The sequence below is a fragment of the Rhinatrema bivittatum genome, chromosome 7 (assembly GCF_901001135.1).
Source record: "Rhinatrema bivittatum chromosome 7, aRhiBiv1.1, whole genome shotgun sequence".
NCBI lineage: Eukaryota > Metazoa > Chordata > Amphibia > Gymnophiona > Rhinatrematidae > Rhinatrema > Rhinatrema bivittatum.
The window spans coordinates 84,257,828-84,276,479 of NC_042621.1; the positions used below are offsets into that span (position 1 = coordinate 84,257,828).

The 18,652-nt window shown below is 42.4% G+C and overlaps 1 protein-coding gene across 2 annotated transcripts in view; it reads left to right on the top strand.

The window, feature by feature from the left end:
* NFATC3 (nuclear factor of activated T cells 3) overlaps positions 1-18,652 on the top strand; it is a 248,749-nt gene that overhangs the window by 210,592 nt on the left and 19,505 nt on the right. For both annotated transcript variants that reach the window (XM_029608593.1, XM_029608592.1), the window contains exon 9: positions 12,587-13,603. In XM_029608593.1, coding sequence (XP_029464453.1) covers positions 12,587-13,603 — 1,017 coding nt within the window. The remainder of the gene's footprint in view (positions 1-12,586; positions 13,604-18,652) is intronic.

Sequence of the window (18,652 nt, forward strand, 5' to 3'; positions counted from 1 at the left end):
GCAGTCGTCCTGTTTGTACTGGTCCCTTGCCTCCCAGGTAGCGAAAAAGGAGTTTGGGATGGTGGACGGGACCCCTCCAACCTGCTGAAGGAGGTAGATTTAGAGCCTATTAATTGGATCATCTTAACCGATGTGATATCTCAGATCAAATGTCAGTATATAAAAATAAATAAATGGATGCCAGCATACTCAGATGGGAAGCACATTGTCAAGGTCAGTTGATGCAAGGGTGCTGGACAAAGAAGGATGCAACATGGTCAAAAAACAGATTAGAGACAAGGGCCATCAGGCTAGCATTGCAGCACTTCCCCCTAATAATGAAAGGGAAGACAGGCAGGGTGGTGGCATATGTGTAAAAAAAAAAAAAAGGGGGGGGGGGGAAGCACCTGTGGCCCTAGACTTTCAGAGGTTTTAATGATGCACAATCAACCAACCTTTTCCGTTGGAAAGAAATCAGTAGAACTAGGGGTCATATAATGAAGCTCCAGAGAGGACGACTCAAAACATACATCAGGAAATATTTCCTCACTGAGAAGGTGGTGGATGCCTGGAATGCCCTTCTAGAGGTTGTAAAGACAAAAACGGTGAAAGATTTCAAAGGGGCATAGGATAAATACTGGATCCCCTAAAGGGTAGAGGATGGAAATGAAGAAAAGAGTGCATGGGGGTAATTTGCTGGTGTGGCAGTTACTACCCTTAACCAATAAGCCTGATACTTTGGATGCAACGCCAACATTGCTGTCTGCTTCAAGGGCAAGAGGTAACAGGAAATTGGACTCAGACATCAACCAACATGGGCTCTGACTTTGACGGTTTGGGAAACTAAATAAGGGAGTGTCTTGTATGGCGCAGCAGATTCTACCATAAGCTTGCTAGGCAGATTGGATGGACTATTTGGCCATTTTCTGCATCATTTTTTATGATTCTATGAAAGCTTGATTTCCTGCATTTTTTGTTGGAATGTAAACCGATGTGATATGTAAAATCGAACACCGGTATATAAAAATAAATAAATAAATAAGCATGCTATTCAGGCGGGAGGAGAGAAACCTGCTCCTTTTATCAGTATCTCGCAATGCAGGAAAAGAAAATGTCCAAGTGGACTTTCTCAGCAGAAACGGGCTCAACCGGGAAGGCTTCCAGATGTTAGTTGAACGGTGGGAATCCTCCATTCATAGACCTGATGGCAATCTGAGCGAATTCCAAAACTGATATGTTCTTCAATCACTGGACAGAAATAGGATCCAGTGGAATAGTTGTCCTGATCAGGCCTTGGCCAAGTGGCAGACTTTTGTATGTCTTCCCATCCTGGCCCTTCATAAGAAAAGTAATATAAGAAAGAGGATCAACCCTCAGTTGTGATCCTGATAGTCTCAGATTGGCCAAGATGGTCATGGTATGCAGATCTAGTGGGATCTCCTCTAAGGCTTCCAGGAAGTACAGGCTGTTGTGGCAGGGTCCAATATCAATATAAGCCCTTTCTTCATTTTGTCTTAGTCTGGCCCTTGAAAAGGCATGCCTGCAAGGAAGGGACTACTCCCCTGCCTTGGTAGTGACCATGTTAAGGGCATGTAAAAACTCAGCCTATATTCAAGTGTGGTGCTTATTCAACTCGTTCTGTCGGGAGCAGAACGTTTTCTCTTGGCAATCAGATATTCCATGAATTTTAGATTTTTTGCTGAAGGGCTTGGACAAGGGTTTGGCCCTCATTTCTCTGAAGGTATGCTGGAATTTGTTGCTGGAGGATGTAGTTAAGGTAGTTAGTGTAGCTGGGTTTAAAAAAGGTTTGGATAAGTTCCTGGATGAGAAGTCCATAAACTTATTTTAATCAAGTTGACTTAGAGATTAGCCACTGCTATTACTGGCATTAGTAGCATGGGATCTATTTAATGTTTGGGTACTTCTACCCTGGATTGGCTTCTGTTGGAAACAGGATGCTGGGCTTGATGGGCCCTCGTTCTAATCCAATATGGTAGCTTCTTATGTACAGGTAACGTTCATATCCTGCTGTAGATGCTGCATCAGATATACCCAAGTAGCTGCATACTGGGATATAGTGTGCTTTTTAAAGAGGTAAAGCATATACATCCCCTATTTTGGCCTGCTGTCTCTCAATCTCATCCTCAGAGCCCTAGTATGGGCTCCCTTTGAACCGAAAAACTATCATACCTTAAGGACCTTTCATTAAATATCCCTTCCTGTTGGCTTATTTGCTCAACTAGATGCATCTCGGAATTACATGTTTTCTCAAGTAGAGATCTCTACTTAATGTTTTCCCGCATTCATTCAACTTCTGACCAGTGCCATCATTCCTGCCCAAGGTTGTGTCTCCCTTCCACTTAAACCTGGTGGTATCTTTCCCAGCCTGTTGCAGCTCCCGGCCGTGGCAGGCCCTGGCCGGTCCCCCCTACCTGCTCCTCCCCTTGCCTCCGCTGCAACCCGGCGCGGCATGACTCCCTCCGCGGCAGGCCGACCACGGCCTACCACGTGGCCGCAAATGTCATCGTCCTCCCGGTGGGGGCTCTCACTAGGCGTGCGCGGGAGGCCCCGCCCTTTAAAGAGGCCGCAACGGGAAAACTCTGCCCAGCCCCAGAAGATGAACTGTGACAAACCAAAATATATCAAAGAAATCACCACTAAAATCAGCGATCAATCGAACAATACAGCAAAAATCAAGAGAGAGAAACTCTAACACTGATAAACATATTAATTTTAAATAATAATTCTGTGTTTGTTTATATTTTTAAAGATTGTTTTTAACACCTACACTAGGTAGAATTAATGTTTTTTCAGTCTCGATACTGGGTTCAAACGATGTATATTAATGGAGGTGGAGGGAGGTTACATATACTGTGTAGGTGTCCCCGCACCACTACTTAGTGGTTATAATCATCAACCAACCTCCTCCTCCGTGATGTTGTTTTTTAAGAAACTTTTTATATATTTGTATGGTAGTGGTGCGGAGACACCTACACAGTATATGAAACCTCCCTCCACCTCCATTAATATACATCGTTTGAACCCAGTATCGAGACTGAAAAAACATTAATTCTACCTAGTGTAGGTGTTAAAAACAATCTTTAAAAATATAAACAAACAGAATTATTATTTAAAATTAATATGTTTATCAGCGATAGAGTTTCTTTCTCTTGATTTTTGCAGCCCCAGAAGATGACATCACTAGGGAGGGGTATTTAAACCCCACAGCAGCCTGCAATCCTTTGCCTTTGCAACAGGTTGTCTCCTCTGAGTGCTAGTTGCTGTTCCTGACGTCTTCATTCCTGTTCCTGCTTGATCCAGTTCCTGCTTTCATGCCCGAGCCTTCATTCCAGTCTCCATTCTTCACCTTGATCCTCAGTTCCTGTGACCCTGTCCTCGGCTTGATCTCCTGGTTTGACCTCAGCTTGTCTTCTCGTCTCTGCCTGTCTGCTGCCCGTCTCGACCCTTGGCCTGGTACTTCGCTCTTGGCGGTCTGCTGCCTGCCTTGGATCTTCTGCCTGGACTCTGTTCTGCTCCTTCGCTGCCAGCCCAGACCCGGACCTCTGACTGCCTTCGTCAGCTTCACCATCTTCCTTGAGGCATTCACACCTAAGTCCTACCGGCCACGGCACCCAAGGGCTCAACCTGTGGGGAATGAGGACTGGTATAGGTGAAGGTCCTGTCATGTTGTCCTCACCAGCTCCATCTCCCAGAGAGTCTGACAAGATGGATGCTATAAGCTGTATTGAGACAAATTATTATTGCTTAATAATCAGGACATTGATTTCCACAACTGAAATTAGCTGACACAGCTAGATACTTGCTGAAGCTTCTGTGGCTTTGATAGATATTGTATCAAAATGAGAAGCATAATTTGGTAAACAAGGTATGTCTGCCAGCGGGTTCTCACCCTGTGAATGATTCTGTGACTATGCCTGTTAAGAAGAAACTAAATTCAGAGCCTTATACCAGTGTACTATGGTATATCTAATCACATTGTCTTCTTTTGAAGTCTGAGCCTTCATCTGAAGAAAGGCTCATAAGAGTTTTTTGGGGTTTTTTAAGGCGTAAGACAAAGGACCAGGCATCAACCTGCAACTCTCAGAGACCCTGCCTGTAAATTATCCCAGGAGCCTATCACTAGTTTCTTGGCATGAGATATCTTGACTACATGGATGTCATGTCTGTCTTCTGTCTAAGCTGTGGGTGCAGCAGAGCTGCCTGCATGTTAATGACCCCTGAGGCCAGACCCTAGACCAAATTGCTGGGGACCACTTCAAGAAGACAGCTTATACATCTGCCCACTTCTGCAGCATAAACTTAAAGCCGGGCTAGTTTAATTTTTTATTCCAGGTATTCAGATTGCAATGAGGTCACTTTACTTTCCATTGCCTCAGGTACAAATTTGTTTTGTAGGGAAATATCTACAGTCCTGAATGTAATCTGCTTTGAAATATCTGAAAGGTGGAATATAAATCAGATAAATAAGATTTATTTATTTCAAAAGTTTATATGCCACCTATTTATTGCTCTAGGTGGCTTACAAATTCAAAATACAGAAAACGTCTAATGAACATAAGGCACACAAACTGCCAGACATATAATAGGCTGTAAGGGCTAGGTACCTGATATTGGGATGATGTAACATGCCCTGGTTCTGTGCTGTGATGGAGTGGGCATTCCCCATTAGAACATACGATTACCATACTGGGTCAGACCAGCACCCCGCCCCCAACGGTGACCAATCCAGGTTCCAAATACCTGGACGGATCCCAAAGGTCAGACAGACCCTATGCTGCTCAACCCAGGGACAAAAGCAGTGGACCTCCGCAACTCCACCCTAGCAACAGACCATGAACCTCTTCTCCAGGAACCTGTCCAACACCTTCAAATGCAACTACACCAACAGCCCCAAGTTGAAATTTAAGTTGATGAGAGCTTTGTTTAGGTTTTGGAATCTAGAATATGTCTAATGATTTGTACCTGTTATGAACTATTCTCTGTAATAATAAAACTATAGTGAGCCAAAATGAAAATAAAAGGATCTATCTAATGATCTGGATTGTTAATCCTGAGATGTAAGCATTTCAGAGAGTCTATGGGTCAAATTCCCCTATAGAAGGTTTACAGATCTACATCTATGCCAAATGGTGGATGATGAACTAGGAAAATGTCCCAATTTAGGGATACATCAGCCTGCAAGGATATACATTCTATACTCGCGTTTCCTTGTAGGGAAGTGGACCAGGCCCAGTGTTTCTCTGGAGAATATTGCTACTTCTCCATTCCGTTTGTTTTTCCTTGGGGTAAGAGAAAAGGTATAACTTTGAGGGCAAATCTGGAAAAGCTGAGTGAGTCTGCATCCTGTGTCCAGGTGTCCATTAGGCAGAGAAGATCACTGCCCTCCTTCATTAGCATATCATGTAGTTGATCTAGCTTGTAACTAGATCAGGCATTTGAGAGAATCAGTTTGTAGGTGGCACCTTCTGAAGACTGCATTCCGGGGATAACTGGTGTCAGTTTCAGTCCCTAGATTAGTAATGATACACTCTTTGACTGAGCTCAATTTTTCCTGTTGCTAATTGCTTGAGTGGTTGTCTGTTAGGTATTGTTAATTTGTGCACAGTTGGCTTTTGCAGAGAATACTGGCAGGCTGATATCAGAGCAGGGGTATATATACTGTGACGTCAGCTTTGCTCCATCTCCAACTGCTGGTAGAGGTGCTGGATTAACCTGTCTTCATTAGAGAAAAGGAAATTATCAGGTATGTAGTAATTTCTCAGTAGATAGACCTTGTACACATCATTCCAGACATGTTTGCTCTTCAGTCATTCTAGATCCCTTAAATGGCTTCACCTGCTCAGATCAGTTTCCCATTCTTTCTAGTCCATTCAACTGAAAAACAGTTGGAGTAGTTAAAATGCTCTGAATCCTATTTGTCTAAAAGTTCTGAAAAGGATTCTGGTCCATGCCTTCCTTCAAAAGCATGTCCTTGATCCAACTGGGAATGTTTTCTTCTGAGGATATTTGTTTTATATAATTTTTAAAAAATATGCCCACCAGGAGAATCCAGGGTGCACCACTTCTAAAATTCCTCAAATATCTAGAAGCCCATAAGGAACTGGTGAAATTCAAAAACTTTCTACAACGGAATGAGAATTCTGCCTATTTCACTTAAGTCAGTACTAGATAAAATGGTGGAAGGTATTGATAAGAACAATATTATTGGATATATATGGATAAACATGACATAATAGGGAAGAGCCAGTATGGATTTAGCAAAGAGAAGTCATGCCATATTCCCTACTGAAATTCTTTGAATGTGTGGATAAGGGGAAGCCAGTCCTAGATTTTCAGAGGGCATTTATTAAAGCCCCTTATAAGAGACTTTTCAGGAAATGTAAAAAATCATGGAATAGGGCGCAATATATTAGGTACCTTCATTTTCACTTTTTATTTTTTATTTTTTTTCCCTGGGAATTTATCAAGATCAAAAAAACAGGAGAAAATTAGTAGGAAAAACAAAATATTAAGCATATTTACCCACTCGGCAGCATCCCCCTCTCTGCTCCCTCCCCCCCCCCCCCCCCCCCCCCATTGCAACAGTATTCCTTCTTACTAAAGGTGGCTGCAGCTTTCTCCTTTCTCCTTCAGCAGCCCCGTGCTCTGCAGCACTTCACTTATGCTTTGGTGTAGGGCCCCAGGGAGTCTGCTGGGAAGTGCTTCTAATAGGCATGGCCCCCTTCAAATGTTGCATTGGTGGCAGCAAACAGCAGGCACTTTGGCTGCTTGGCGGAGGGGTGGCAGGTGCTTGCTCTCCAGTGCCATGTCAGTGTTTTTACTGGCAGGATGCAGGACTTGAAATGGTGCAGGTGCTTTGGCCCACACTGGCTTCCAGCAGTTTCTGGGAGTCTTGAGACACTGCATCTGCAGCTCTGGATCTGCTCTTTAAGTTTAAACAAATTATCACTTTTGGAAAAATCCAGGAATTTATAGCTGAAAATCATTTTAAACTGAAAACAAAGGACCCTATGGCTTGGTAACTGGTTAAAGAATATGAAACAAAAATAAGGACTAAATGGTCATTTTCCCCAATCAATAGAGGAAAATAGTGGAATGTCCCAGGGATCTGTATTATAGGCCATCTTTATTGCCGCACTTACCCCAGATGGACCCCTCGCCGGCCACGAGGCTGCTCCACCAGTCGCCTCACAGCAGCAGCAGCAATTCAGAGCAGGCCGCGCTCCCTGCATCATCAAAGAGAGGCGGGCAGGGGATTTAAATCCCAGCCCGGCTACCCAGCGCCACGTGCTGGGCGTTGCACGCCGAAGGAGCGCGACAAAGGGGCAGGCCCCTTTGTGCACCCCTTAGTGCAGCACCTTAGTGCAGTCATTGGCAGACGTTTTCCTAAATCTACAATTTGGCCCTCATCCCAGCTACCTTAGGTCTGTACCTTCTCCGCCTCCTTTCGACCGGGTCCCCCTCTTCTCTCCCCCCGCTAACCACACTTCCACTAAGACCTAAGTATGCGCACCTTCGCAATCCCCATCATCAACAACTCCGCAGAACCAGCTCAAATAACACTTCTTTTCCCATCATTCAACACAAAAGGCTAATTCCTATCATGATTTCACCACTGAATCAACTCTTGGGCCTCACGCTCTTCTCTCTAACCCTTCTCAATGCACAATCCCTCAGGAAAAAAACTCACCTCCTCTACGACTATCTACTAGAAACCAAACCAGACCTGTGCGCAATTACTGAATCCTGGCTGAAACCCGAGGACACAGCGTTAATCAATCAACTCCCGCTACAAACCTATGATGTCTTTTCAATCCCCAGACTTAAAAAAAGAGGTGGTGGTCTTCTATTAGCCGCAAATAAAGAGCTAGGTTTAACTCTTCAATATTCGATCTCAACTTCTACTCTGGAAGTTGCCGTATTCAAATTCAAGCTTCTTCAAATCGGCCTAACCTACGCCCCCCCCCCCAGGGCGCCTTGAATCAGACCCTTCCCCACTAATTGAACACAGCCAAATACATCAACACAGATGTCCCTGCTATAATATTGGGTGACTTTAACCCACACATCGATTCGTCTCCTCACTCTTCCAACTGCGAAACATTTCTATCCACGCTTAATTATATGGGATTCAAACAAATCATTAACGGACCTACACACAAAGCAGGACATACCTTGGACCTAATTTTCTTAAATGAAGGCCTCACTCCTTCCTCCACTCCAACTTGCTCACCAATCCCGTGGTCTGATCACAAGATAATTACCACAGTCTTGAAAATCAATCAAGCCATCCCACAATTGCCACATAAAACCACAGTCCAATTCAGGAAACTGTGCAACCCGGACAACCTCAGCTCACATCTAACCAAAGAATTGGTCAAGCTAGACCTTTCAGATGCAGACGCGGCTACCTCCTCTTGGTTCCAAATCACTAATAAAGTAGCAGACCTAACCTGCCCAGTAACCACTAAAGTTCTACCCTCTAACCCAGACAAAAGGAAACCTTGGTACTCCCCAGAACTTAAATCTCTCAAGCAAGAATTAAGAAGAGTAGAACACACCTGGAGAAAAAATCCTTCATCAACAAATCTGGCCACGTATAAATCCCTTATGCACCGCTACAGGATCTCCATCCTCCGATCTAAGAGAGATTTCTTCGCACAAAAAAATACACCATTTCATATTCGACTCCAAAGCATTGTTTTCATATGTCTCGTCCCTCACCAAACCGTCTCCCCCATCTATTCCGGACGATCAAGCTGCCAGCAAAGCCTCAAAGCTCGCCTTGTACTTCGAGAAAAAAATCACCAACCTGCTATCCCCACTATGCTCCAACAAAGGACAGCCTCCTCCCTCTTATTCTGCTTCTCTACAACAAAACACTAGTCTCGATACATTCGAGCCCACTTCATCTCTAGAGATTGAAACCTTACTCAGGAAGCACAAACCTGCTTCTCACCCATCGGATCAGATCCCCTCAAATCTTCTCAGCTCCATCCCAAAAACCATTGCCAAGCCGATTGTGGAGATCATTAACTGCTCCTTAGCTCAGGGCCTAGTTCCAGACGCCCTAAAACTTGCCATCCTCAAACCTCTACTGAAAAAAACCTAATCTGTCCCCTTCCGATCCAGCTAACTTCCGCCCTATAGCTAACCTTCCACTCATCTCTAAACTATTGGAAAAATAGTCAATAGGCAACTTTCGGAATATCTGGACGAAAACAAAATCTTAGCTCCTGCTCAGTTCGGCTTCCGCAAGTCTCTAAACACAGAAGCCCTCTTAACTTCCCTCTCAGACACCATTCTCCTAAGTCTGGAAAAAAAAAACAACCTTGTCTTCTTGTTCTCCTCGACCTATCAGCCGCATTCGACATGGTGAACCATTCAATTCTAGTGGATCGGCTAGCAGACATCAGCATCAAGGGTACCGCACTCTGTTAGTTCAAATCTTTCCTCAGAAACAGATCCTATAAGGTCAGAATCAACAACAAAGAATCCCACCCAGTCAGCTCAACCCTGGGAGTCCCTCAAGGCTCCTCACTACACTCTTCAACATTTACCTCCTCCCACTCTGCCAGCTCCTCTCAAATCTAAAGTTAACGCAATACATATACGCTGATGAGATGCAAATACTATTAAGAACTCACTTCCCAAAACCCTCTGCTTCTGGAACACTTGCCTAAAATCTATCAACCTCCTTCTCACAAGGCTCAACTTAATATTTAACACCAACAAGATAGAACTCCTCCTCATTGCCCAGGATGACAACTTCACAACAGCCAACAACTACCTCACCACTCAACCAACCTTCTCCTCCCAAGTGAGAAACCTCAGCGTCATCATACACAATCATCTGAACCTAAAGAAAATCATTAATAACACTACAAAGGATTGCTTTTTCAAATTACAAGTCCTAAAACGGCTGAGACCCCTTCTACACTTCCAAGATTTCCGCACAGTTCTTCAATCCATCATCTTTTCTAAAATTGACTACTGCAGCTCGCTTCTTTTCAGGCTCCCAGCTAACACCATCAAACCCTTGCAGATGCTGCAGAATGCCACGGCCGGGATTTTGACCAAAACCAACAAAAGAGAGCACATAACACCTATCCTGCGGAACCTTCACTGGCTACCTATCAAATTTAGAATTCTGTACAAAGTCCTATTGGTTATACACAAAGCCATGCACAATCTCACTCCTCTCAATCTTAACATCCCTCTCCGCCCCTACAAACCGGTCAGATATGCATACAGTAACACGCTCTACACCCCTCCTGCCAAATCCTCTCTCAGGAAACGCGCCCTTTCTACAGCTGGTCCTCCGCAATGGAATGCACTCCCGCCGGATCTCCGACTAGAGCAATGCATGACAACCTTCAAAAAAAAGACTCAAAACTTGGCTTTTCTGTCAAGCCTTTCCTTAATCTCAAATGACCCTTCCTTCCTTTCTAGACACACTAACCTCAAGACCAACCATCAGTTTTTAAGTCTATGTCTCCTAAACCAGACATAGCGTCACAGTCAAGTTTAGTTTTAATTTGTAATTCTACTTTAATTCTTAATTTTATTTTTTAATCTTTAATTTTAATTTCTATCTTTTAGTTTTACTTCTACCTCTGGTGTATTATCCCCTCTCCTTTTTCCCCCCCTTAACTTCGCGCATGGGTCCATTACCACCCAGTTTCATTGGCTTTGTTTACTCTGACATCAACTTCTAGCAAAATTAGCTTTGGTTCCCCATTTTAGATTTCAGAGAAATGTGACCGTTGTTTCGTTGTTTGGTGTATTATAACAGTTTTATAACAGTTACTTGGTGTTTGGTGTATCATAATAGTTTTATAACAGTTACTCGCTCTCTGTAGGAACTCAATATTTATCTGTACTCATTGGATCCCAGTTACCTGTATCCCTTGTTCGATGCAATGCATTCATTTTATGCTGTTTCTCGTTTCGCTGTAAACCGATCTGATATGTTCTTTTGCACATGAATGTCGGTATAAAAAAGTTCAAATAAATTATAACCACTGTTACTTACTGTATTCATTAACAATCAAAAAACTCAATGAGTAAGGTGATCAGATTCACAAATGCCACAAAATTATTAGGATCAGCTAAGACACAAGGCATTACAAGAGGACCTTAAGAGACTCGGAAACTGGAAATCTAAATGTTAGATGAAATGTAATTTGAATGCATGCAAAGTGATGCACAAAGGGAAAAATAATCCTAACTACATGTACCCAGTCCTGAGTTCTGTGTTAGAAATTATGACTGAGGAAAAGGATCTTAGAACTATTGTGGATAATATATTGAAATTATCAGCTCAATGTGCAGCATTAGTCAAAAAAGCAAATAGGATGTTAGGAATTATTCAGAAGGAACTGCATGATGATAGTATCAATATCATAATGGCTTTGTATAGATTTATAGTGCAACCACAACTTGAGTTTATGTACAGGTGTTAATTTACTCTATATTCACTCTCAGTTAACTTTATTCAGTAAAGATAACTTTAGAAAATGATGAATCTTTAAAGTAATACAATTTAGAAATGTATTAAAATCTTACAATTTAGAAGCTTGGCAAGGTTGCAAGTATAATATGTAATGCAAATCTTATAGAGAAATATACTTTAGAAATGTAACAATTTTTATAAAAATACACTTAGAAATTTGGATGGGATCTTATAAGAAATACAATGAATTACTACTACTACTTCCTATGCATAGTTAATTGCTGACATTTATCAATATATCATGCATTTCATACATTTTAAATAGTCTACCCAAGGGGTGTTTTAACAGTGTGGCCTCTTCTTTATTGGGTAGTTGGCAGTGCAAAGATCTTCAAATATATGTCTGTCACCCGGTGCTGCTAGATCATCCTCATCTTCAAAACTTGTCCTGCTTTAATCTGCTTCCTTCACTTCACCTCCGTGAATTACTCATGAGGAAGTGGTGGATACTGTGTAGAAATTAGGAAAGAGGCACTGGAATGTTCTCAAAACTGATAGAAAAGTACAGAGAAGGGCAGCATAAACGATGAATGGAATATGCACTTATTTGCATTTTAGTACTACTTAAGGCAACAATGGATCCCATCTGAAGAAGGGCTCTTCAGTTCTGAAAGGGAGTATGAGAGAGGACTATACATAATCATGAGTGTTGTGTAACTAGTTAACAGGGAACAGTTATTAACCCGTTTTAATTGCTAGTAGGACTGGGGGTGATTCATGAAGCTAACTGGTAGTAAATGTAAAACCAATTAAATTTTTCAGCATTCAATTAAGCTGTGGAATTTGTGGCTGAAAAATGAAGTCAAAGTTTTAAAGTGGTTTGCACAAGTTTCTGGAAGACAGATTCATTAATAATTACTTGCTAGTAGACCTGGGAAATAACCATTTCTTCTGAGAATATGCAGCAATTAATGGATTTTCTAATTAATATCTGCTGGGTACTGTCTCGTGACCTGGATTAGCCACTGTTAGAGACAGGATGCTTTTGAGTGGATCATCAATCTGACCCAGCATAATTCATGAAGAATGTTGTCAATTCATCTCATTCTTATTTTATGTTCTCTCTCTCAGTTTTATTGAAACAGGAACACCGAGATGAAGTAGATCTATCGGCTATGTCAGTGCCTCAAAGTGGAAGTGTGCGGGGTCTGCATACTATTCAAACTGAGCTGCCGCCTTCAGACCCAGGGCATACAAATGACAACTTGCTGTCCACATCACAAAGGAGTCTTGGGTGCCCGGTTCAGCAGCCATATATATCTGTGGTGAACCCAGCAGTATCCCACCTGCCACACGTACAAGGTAGGAACATCAGTCCAGGTGCAGAGCGCCATATGATGCCTCCCATTATGGTCCACCAGTCTTTTCGAGTTACATCAGCACCTTCTGTAAGGCAACCCTTCCAGGCTATGCAATCTGTTATATACAAGGAACAGCCTGAGCTTCCCATGAACTCTGCCTCCAGCCAAGGGTTTGATACAGTTTCTTTTCAGCAAGATGCCACTGTACCTCATTTGATAAATCTTGGCTGCCAGTCTCTACCACCAATGCAGTACCATTCTTCCAATCCAGGCTCAGCATCAACCTCTGCTTTAGCAACAGGACATCCGTTGTTACATCCAGGTCATTCAGGGCAGTCATTACCTCATCTGCAATCAGTGAGCTACCATTGTCCAAATACAGGACAGGCTTCTGCCCCTTCACCCACAACAAGTCAGCCTGTGGGGCATCCATCACTTCAGTTGCTGTCAGTCACATACCATTCCTCATCCCAGTCTCCAGGCACTTCTCATCCATTGGTACATTCTTCACTGTCAGACCCATCTTCTCCTCTGCTACAGCCTCCTAGCTCATGCTCTGCCACATCATCATCTTCTGCAGCAGTGTCTCACTCTGGGCAACCTTCCTCTCAAGCAAATAGCCCAGGATTTGGAAGTCTTTCTGCAGGCCCGTCATTAGTACATCATAATGTGTGTGATTCGTCTCCATTTTCATCTGATGGAGTAACCTTGAATATTAAACCAGAACCTGAAGATCAGGAGTTGAATTTTCAAACCATTGTTCTACAAGATATCACACTTGATGATGGTAAGTGACTGAATAATATTTTGTTTGTATTTGAGTTGATAATGTAAGAAAAGGGGATCAGATACTGTGGTGTTTACCCAGTTTTAGATGTCCTTTACAGTAAATTACTGTAGAAATCTTTGTATGCCTGGCTTTTTCATCTGCCTGTGTAAGGCTAGTTTAGTCCTGAATGTGGTAAATTATATAGGCAGGAAAATGTGTGTATAAAACTCCACAGAGAAGCTGTTTACTTGCATAAACTAACCATACACTGGCAGAAGAAAACAGACTGAGAACAGCAGAAGGTAGCAACAGCAGCATGCACTAAACACACAGATCCCAACAGCAGTAGCAACACACACACACTCACTCACACACACACACACTCAACAAAAACATAGTACCTTGGTGGCTGGAGTACACACCCACATACACACATGCCCCCAGCGACTGAAGCATGCACACAGACACAAACACCCCTAACCCCCCCCCCCCCACACACACACAACTGTACCAACAGCTGGAGCATACACATCCCCACACCAATTCCCCTCTCACCCCTTACACACACAGATCCGAGCATAGTGCACCGTTATTCTCCTTCTGCTGAGTGGAATGGAGCAGGGATGAGAGATCAGTTATGTGGTTGAGAAGAAGCTGGGCAAATAGAGGGTTTAGTTTGGATGGATGGAGAAAGGCTAGAGGAATGAGAGGGGATCAGCTGGGGGTGTGCCTATGTGAGGAGAAGGATGGAGGGGTTGAGATATAGAGCATGTACTCCACAGGGCTTAATTTGTGGGTAATGGCCAGGAATGTAGTTCCAGCTTAAGAAGCAGAGCAACTTCCAGTCCCTCCCCTCTTCAGGAAAGAGAAGGGAAGGAGGTGAGCCTGGAGCAGCCCCCTCCCCCTTCTTGTTGTGTATTACAGGGATCAGAAAGGGAAGGGGTGATTCTGAAGGAGACATTGCAAGAACTGACACACAAAAAGGGTTTGGATTAGCACAGATCTGAAACTTGTGAGCCAGTACTGCCAATTGTCAAGGCTTCAGTTCTGGCCTTGATGAATGACCTATGGTAAATGGAGTAGCCTCGTGGTTAGAGCAGGGGGGGGCTACGACCCAGGGAAACCAGGGTTCAAATCCTGCTGTCACTCCTTGTGACCTTGAGCAAGTTACTTTACCCTCCAGGTACAAAATTAGATTCAAAGCCCTGTGAGGATAGGGAAATACCTCCAGTACCTGAATGTAACCGTTTTAATGTACACTTTGAAGTGCCAAAAAGCGGAATATAAATAAATAAACTTTAAAACTTGTGCTTTTGTGTCCATTACCAAGGGTTTAATTTCAGAATGGCATTCTGCCACCTTTTTCTGAGCCCTGGCAGTGCATATCAATTGTCTCCCCTGAGGAACAAAACAAAGGACCATTAAGGGAAGAGGGAGGGACAAAGACCACTGGAAAATTAATGGGGGAGCTAGGGATGGAGGATCAGGATTACCGAGGGAGTTAGAGAGAATGGGGCTCGCTCGCTCTCTCTATCTGCCTTCTCCTCCTTACCCCAGTGATTCTGCATCCCCAAACCCCCCCCCCCCAGTTCTTTGCTTTCCAGTGCTCATCGAGGATATTAGGAGTGTGAAGAATGTGTGTGAGAGAATTCACACCTGGACCTGGTCCCTCACCCCTTTCAACAGGTAACATCTAGCCTTGTTAGTTCTGCCCATCTCAAGTTCTCCACAGTTACACTTCCTTTTTGTCTACAAATTAAGCCCTTGTACTCCATGAATGCACCTTTACAATTTTTAAAATTTTGCTTCATCCTTCTATTGACTAGGGAATTATGTTCAACCTTGTAATTGCTGCATAATGCACATTTATATTTAATTGTAATGCTATAATGCAGTTGTCATAATATTAAGTCTATATTTAGAAAATTAATCACAATATTGTTAGTCAATTTAAGTACATGGCAATACTTTTGGATAATGTTTCGGGACAAAAATGTGTTGCCACCAGATGAAGATTACAAGGTGAGTTCTAGTAAGACGCTTATACAAATGAGTTTATCCCTTTAATTACTGTATCTCTTATCTCTCCAAGGACATTCAGAATGGGAGTCCTCACAGGTAGGTGATGTCATCAGTCAAAACTCATCTGGTATAGTTGACTTCATAGCTTATAGAACTTTCAGAGCAGGCCACATCCTGCATCAAGGGCATCCCACAGGAATCCTCTCAATTCTATTTTTTCTACAGAGCTGTTCAGTTCTCATCTTGATGATGTAAACTTTTCCTTTGCTTATGCAACTATCTTCTGAGTTTTTTCCTCTTCAGAAAAAATGTCTCCGTCCTCTTATCTTCCTAGGTAGATTTTTCAAACTTTTCAAGTTTTCTATATTTTTTCATGATTGTGTTGGCACCCATATTAGTGCATCAATCTTCATCAGTTGGGTCATTTTCTTTTTTTCAGAATCGAGTTGTTTGATTTTGCATCAGCTATTTTGACTGATATACACAAAACTGAAGACGACCAGAGGCTTTTTCAAGTATCCAAAGTGGAGACACATCATGTCAGTTACAAATTTGCATGATAGATTTGTGCTTAGTTGCAACCAAAATCTCTTGGGATTCTGCACATGTGAGAAGATGTCTCTTAGAGGCCACGGAACCCAATTAGAGCTCGTGGAAAAGCTCTTTGGGTTAGAAGTTTGAATCATTTGTATTAGCATCAAGCATCAACAATGAGGGGCCCAGGGCCTCCACCGGCACAAGTGGTGCATTGGTATAGTATGGGCAGCTTCTTTCATCGATATTGAGCACCAATAGAGAGGTCAAGGGGACAGTTTCTCCCACCCAATAAGTGGAGGATTCCCCTGCATTGGTATTAGCACTGAGGTATACAGAGGCGGAGCATCAAGCGAAGATTAAAAAAAAAATCAGTATTGGTGCCAGTTGATACACAGTAATAACAGAGAGAGAATGGTAACTGCCATCCATCCTCCCAAGCATTCCCACAGAGAAGGCAGCTCATTTTCATGAGTGTCTGCAGAAATTTGAAAGACTCCAAGGTCCCAAGTCACAGCCTCCAGTACACCTCAGGTGATCCAGGAAGATGTGAGTTCTGCAGCCTCCCACCCTTTGTTGATGTCAATAATTTTTGACAAGGAGCTGAACAGAAGAAACCAGGAAACAATGGAGTGACAGTTTGCTAAATTCCCTGCACCAACATTGTCCTCAGTGCAAACTGATGTCCAGCCCACCCTGTAATCTCTTAGTGCACCAGTGACAATGACATCAGTACCAAGCAGCAGAAGGGAATTGATATAGATGCCACCCTCACTATTGTCTATCTTTAAGACATTGAGAGAGAAAATACGTGTCTGGTTGGTGTTTTCTGTTTCCGGATTTCTATTATAACAGGAGACACAAATAAGTGCTTCTTTAACAAAAAATTTTCAGAGACTTTTTATTTGCAAAACAAGTGTTAAAAAAAAAAAATCCAAGAAACCTATGATTAAAATATTTGAGCAGTTTTCCATCTGGGTGATTTACATAATATTGTAAACCCGCTAATAAATGAGCAATTACTTGCTCATTTTATGACGGTCTCAAGTAAATAAATCATTTGGACAAGACTTTTCATAATATATGAATTTATACCTATGGCCTTTATCAATAACATCACTGATCCAGCCATTGAATTCAAGAGTCTGAGCATTCCTTGTGATATGAATATGGATCTGAGGATTTATCTGACTAGGAAGAGTCCATTGATCTCCTCTTTGACCCCCTGACCTCCACAGGAAAAGAAGAGATCTCTAGCTGAAGATTTCTATCTTCTCATAATTTGAGGGAAATGTCTAAAGACATTAATTTGAAGAAGACAGATCCCAGGACTCAAATGTTGAGTATCTTGTGGTTTCTCACTCCCCATAAAGAAATGGTTAATGCCTATCAATGACATTCTTAAGATGTGCTCCCATTTTCTTATATGTATCCCAGCTGCCCTCATCTGTGCATCCAGTTAGCAAAAAGGCTTATGTGATGTATCACATCCAAAAAACTCCTGGATTTAACATACAGCTTCTGCACCAGTTTATAGAAGTTGAATCGGCATTCAAGAAGACCAAAAGATAAGATACATTGCTCAGTTCCCCCTGGGAGAGAGTGTTGCAACTTTGACCCTCTTGGGAGGAAATGTTATCAGAATGTCATGCTCGTGTCTCACATAACATCTTATCAGTTTATCATGAATCCATGCTTGCTGAACATTCTGGAGAAGGTCAGGGCCTTCTCGGATAGTCTTTCTCAAAAGGCATCTAATGGTCAAAGAGCACTATTTATTTATTTATTTATTTAACATTTTTATATACCGCAATTCATGTAGCAAAGTTACATATCATTTTGGTTTACATAATAACAATAACAGGCATGTAAGAATGCAATTACATTAAAACAGGGGAGTGAACTAGGATAAGAATGAACAGGGTAAAACCATAGCTTATAAAATCATAATTATATTGAGAGTCTTTTGAGCGGTTGGCAATCGCTCTGGGTGAGAAATTGGAAAAATTTCCAATTTTTCTAGTGGAAAAAGGCCAGGAGTGTGGAAAACACTTTTCTAGTGGAAAAAGGCCAGGAGTGTGGAAAACACTTTTCTAGTGGAAAAAGGCCAGGAGTGTGGAAAACACTTAGTCTGCTCAACCTATGATGATTTAGAAATGGCATCGAGAGCCTCTGCTATAGGAATTTGTGCTCACAGACTCTTATGACTGCAAGCCTCGTACCTCAGAACAGATGTGCAAAATAGGCTTGTTGATGTGTCCTATAAGAGAGAGGCTCTTCAGAGATAAGGTCAAAGTATAAGTGAATCAAATAAAAGACCATGTCTCTATGCTTCAGACGCACTCTGCAGTCATCACTGAACCACCATCCATATCATGCAAGAAGAACAGAATGGAGCACCCAGGAAATACTTCTCCAAAGAGGCATTATCTTCTGCTTCCTTGTTCCCATCAATAATAGACTCTTTGCTCACAACCCGGACAGCAGAGGGGACAAAAATCAAACGACTCC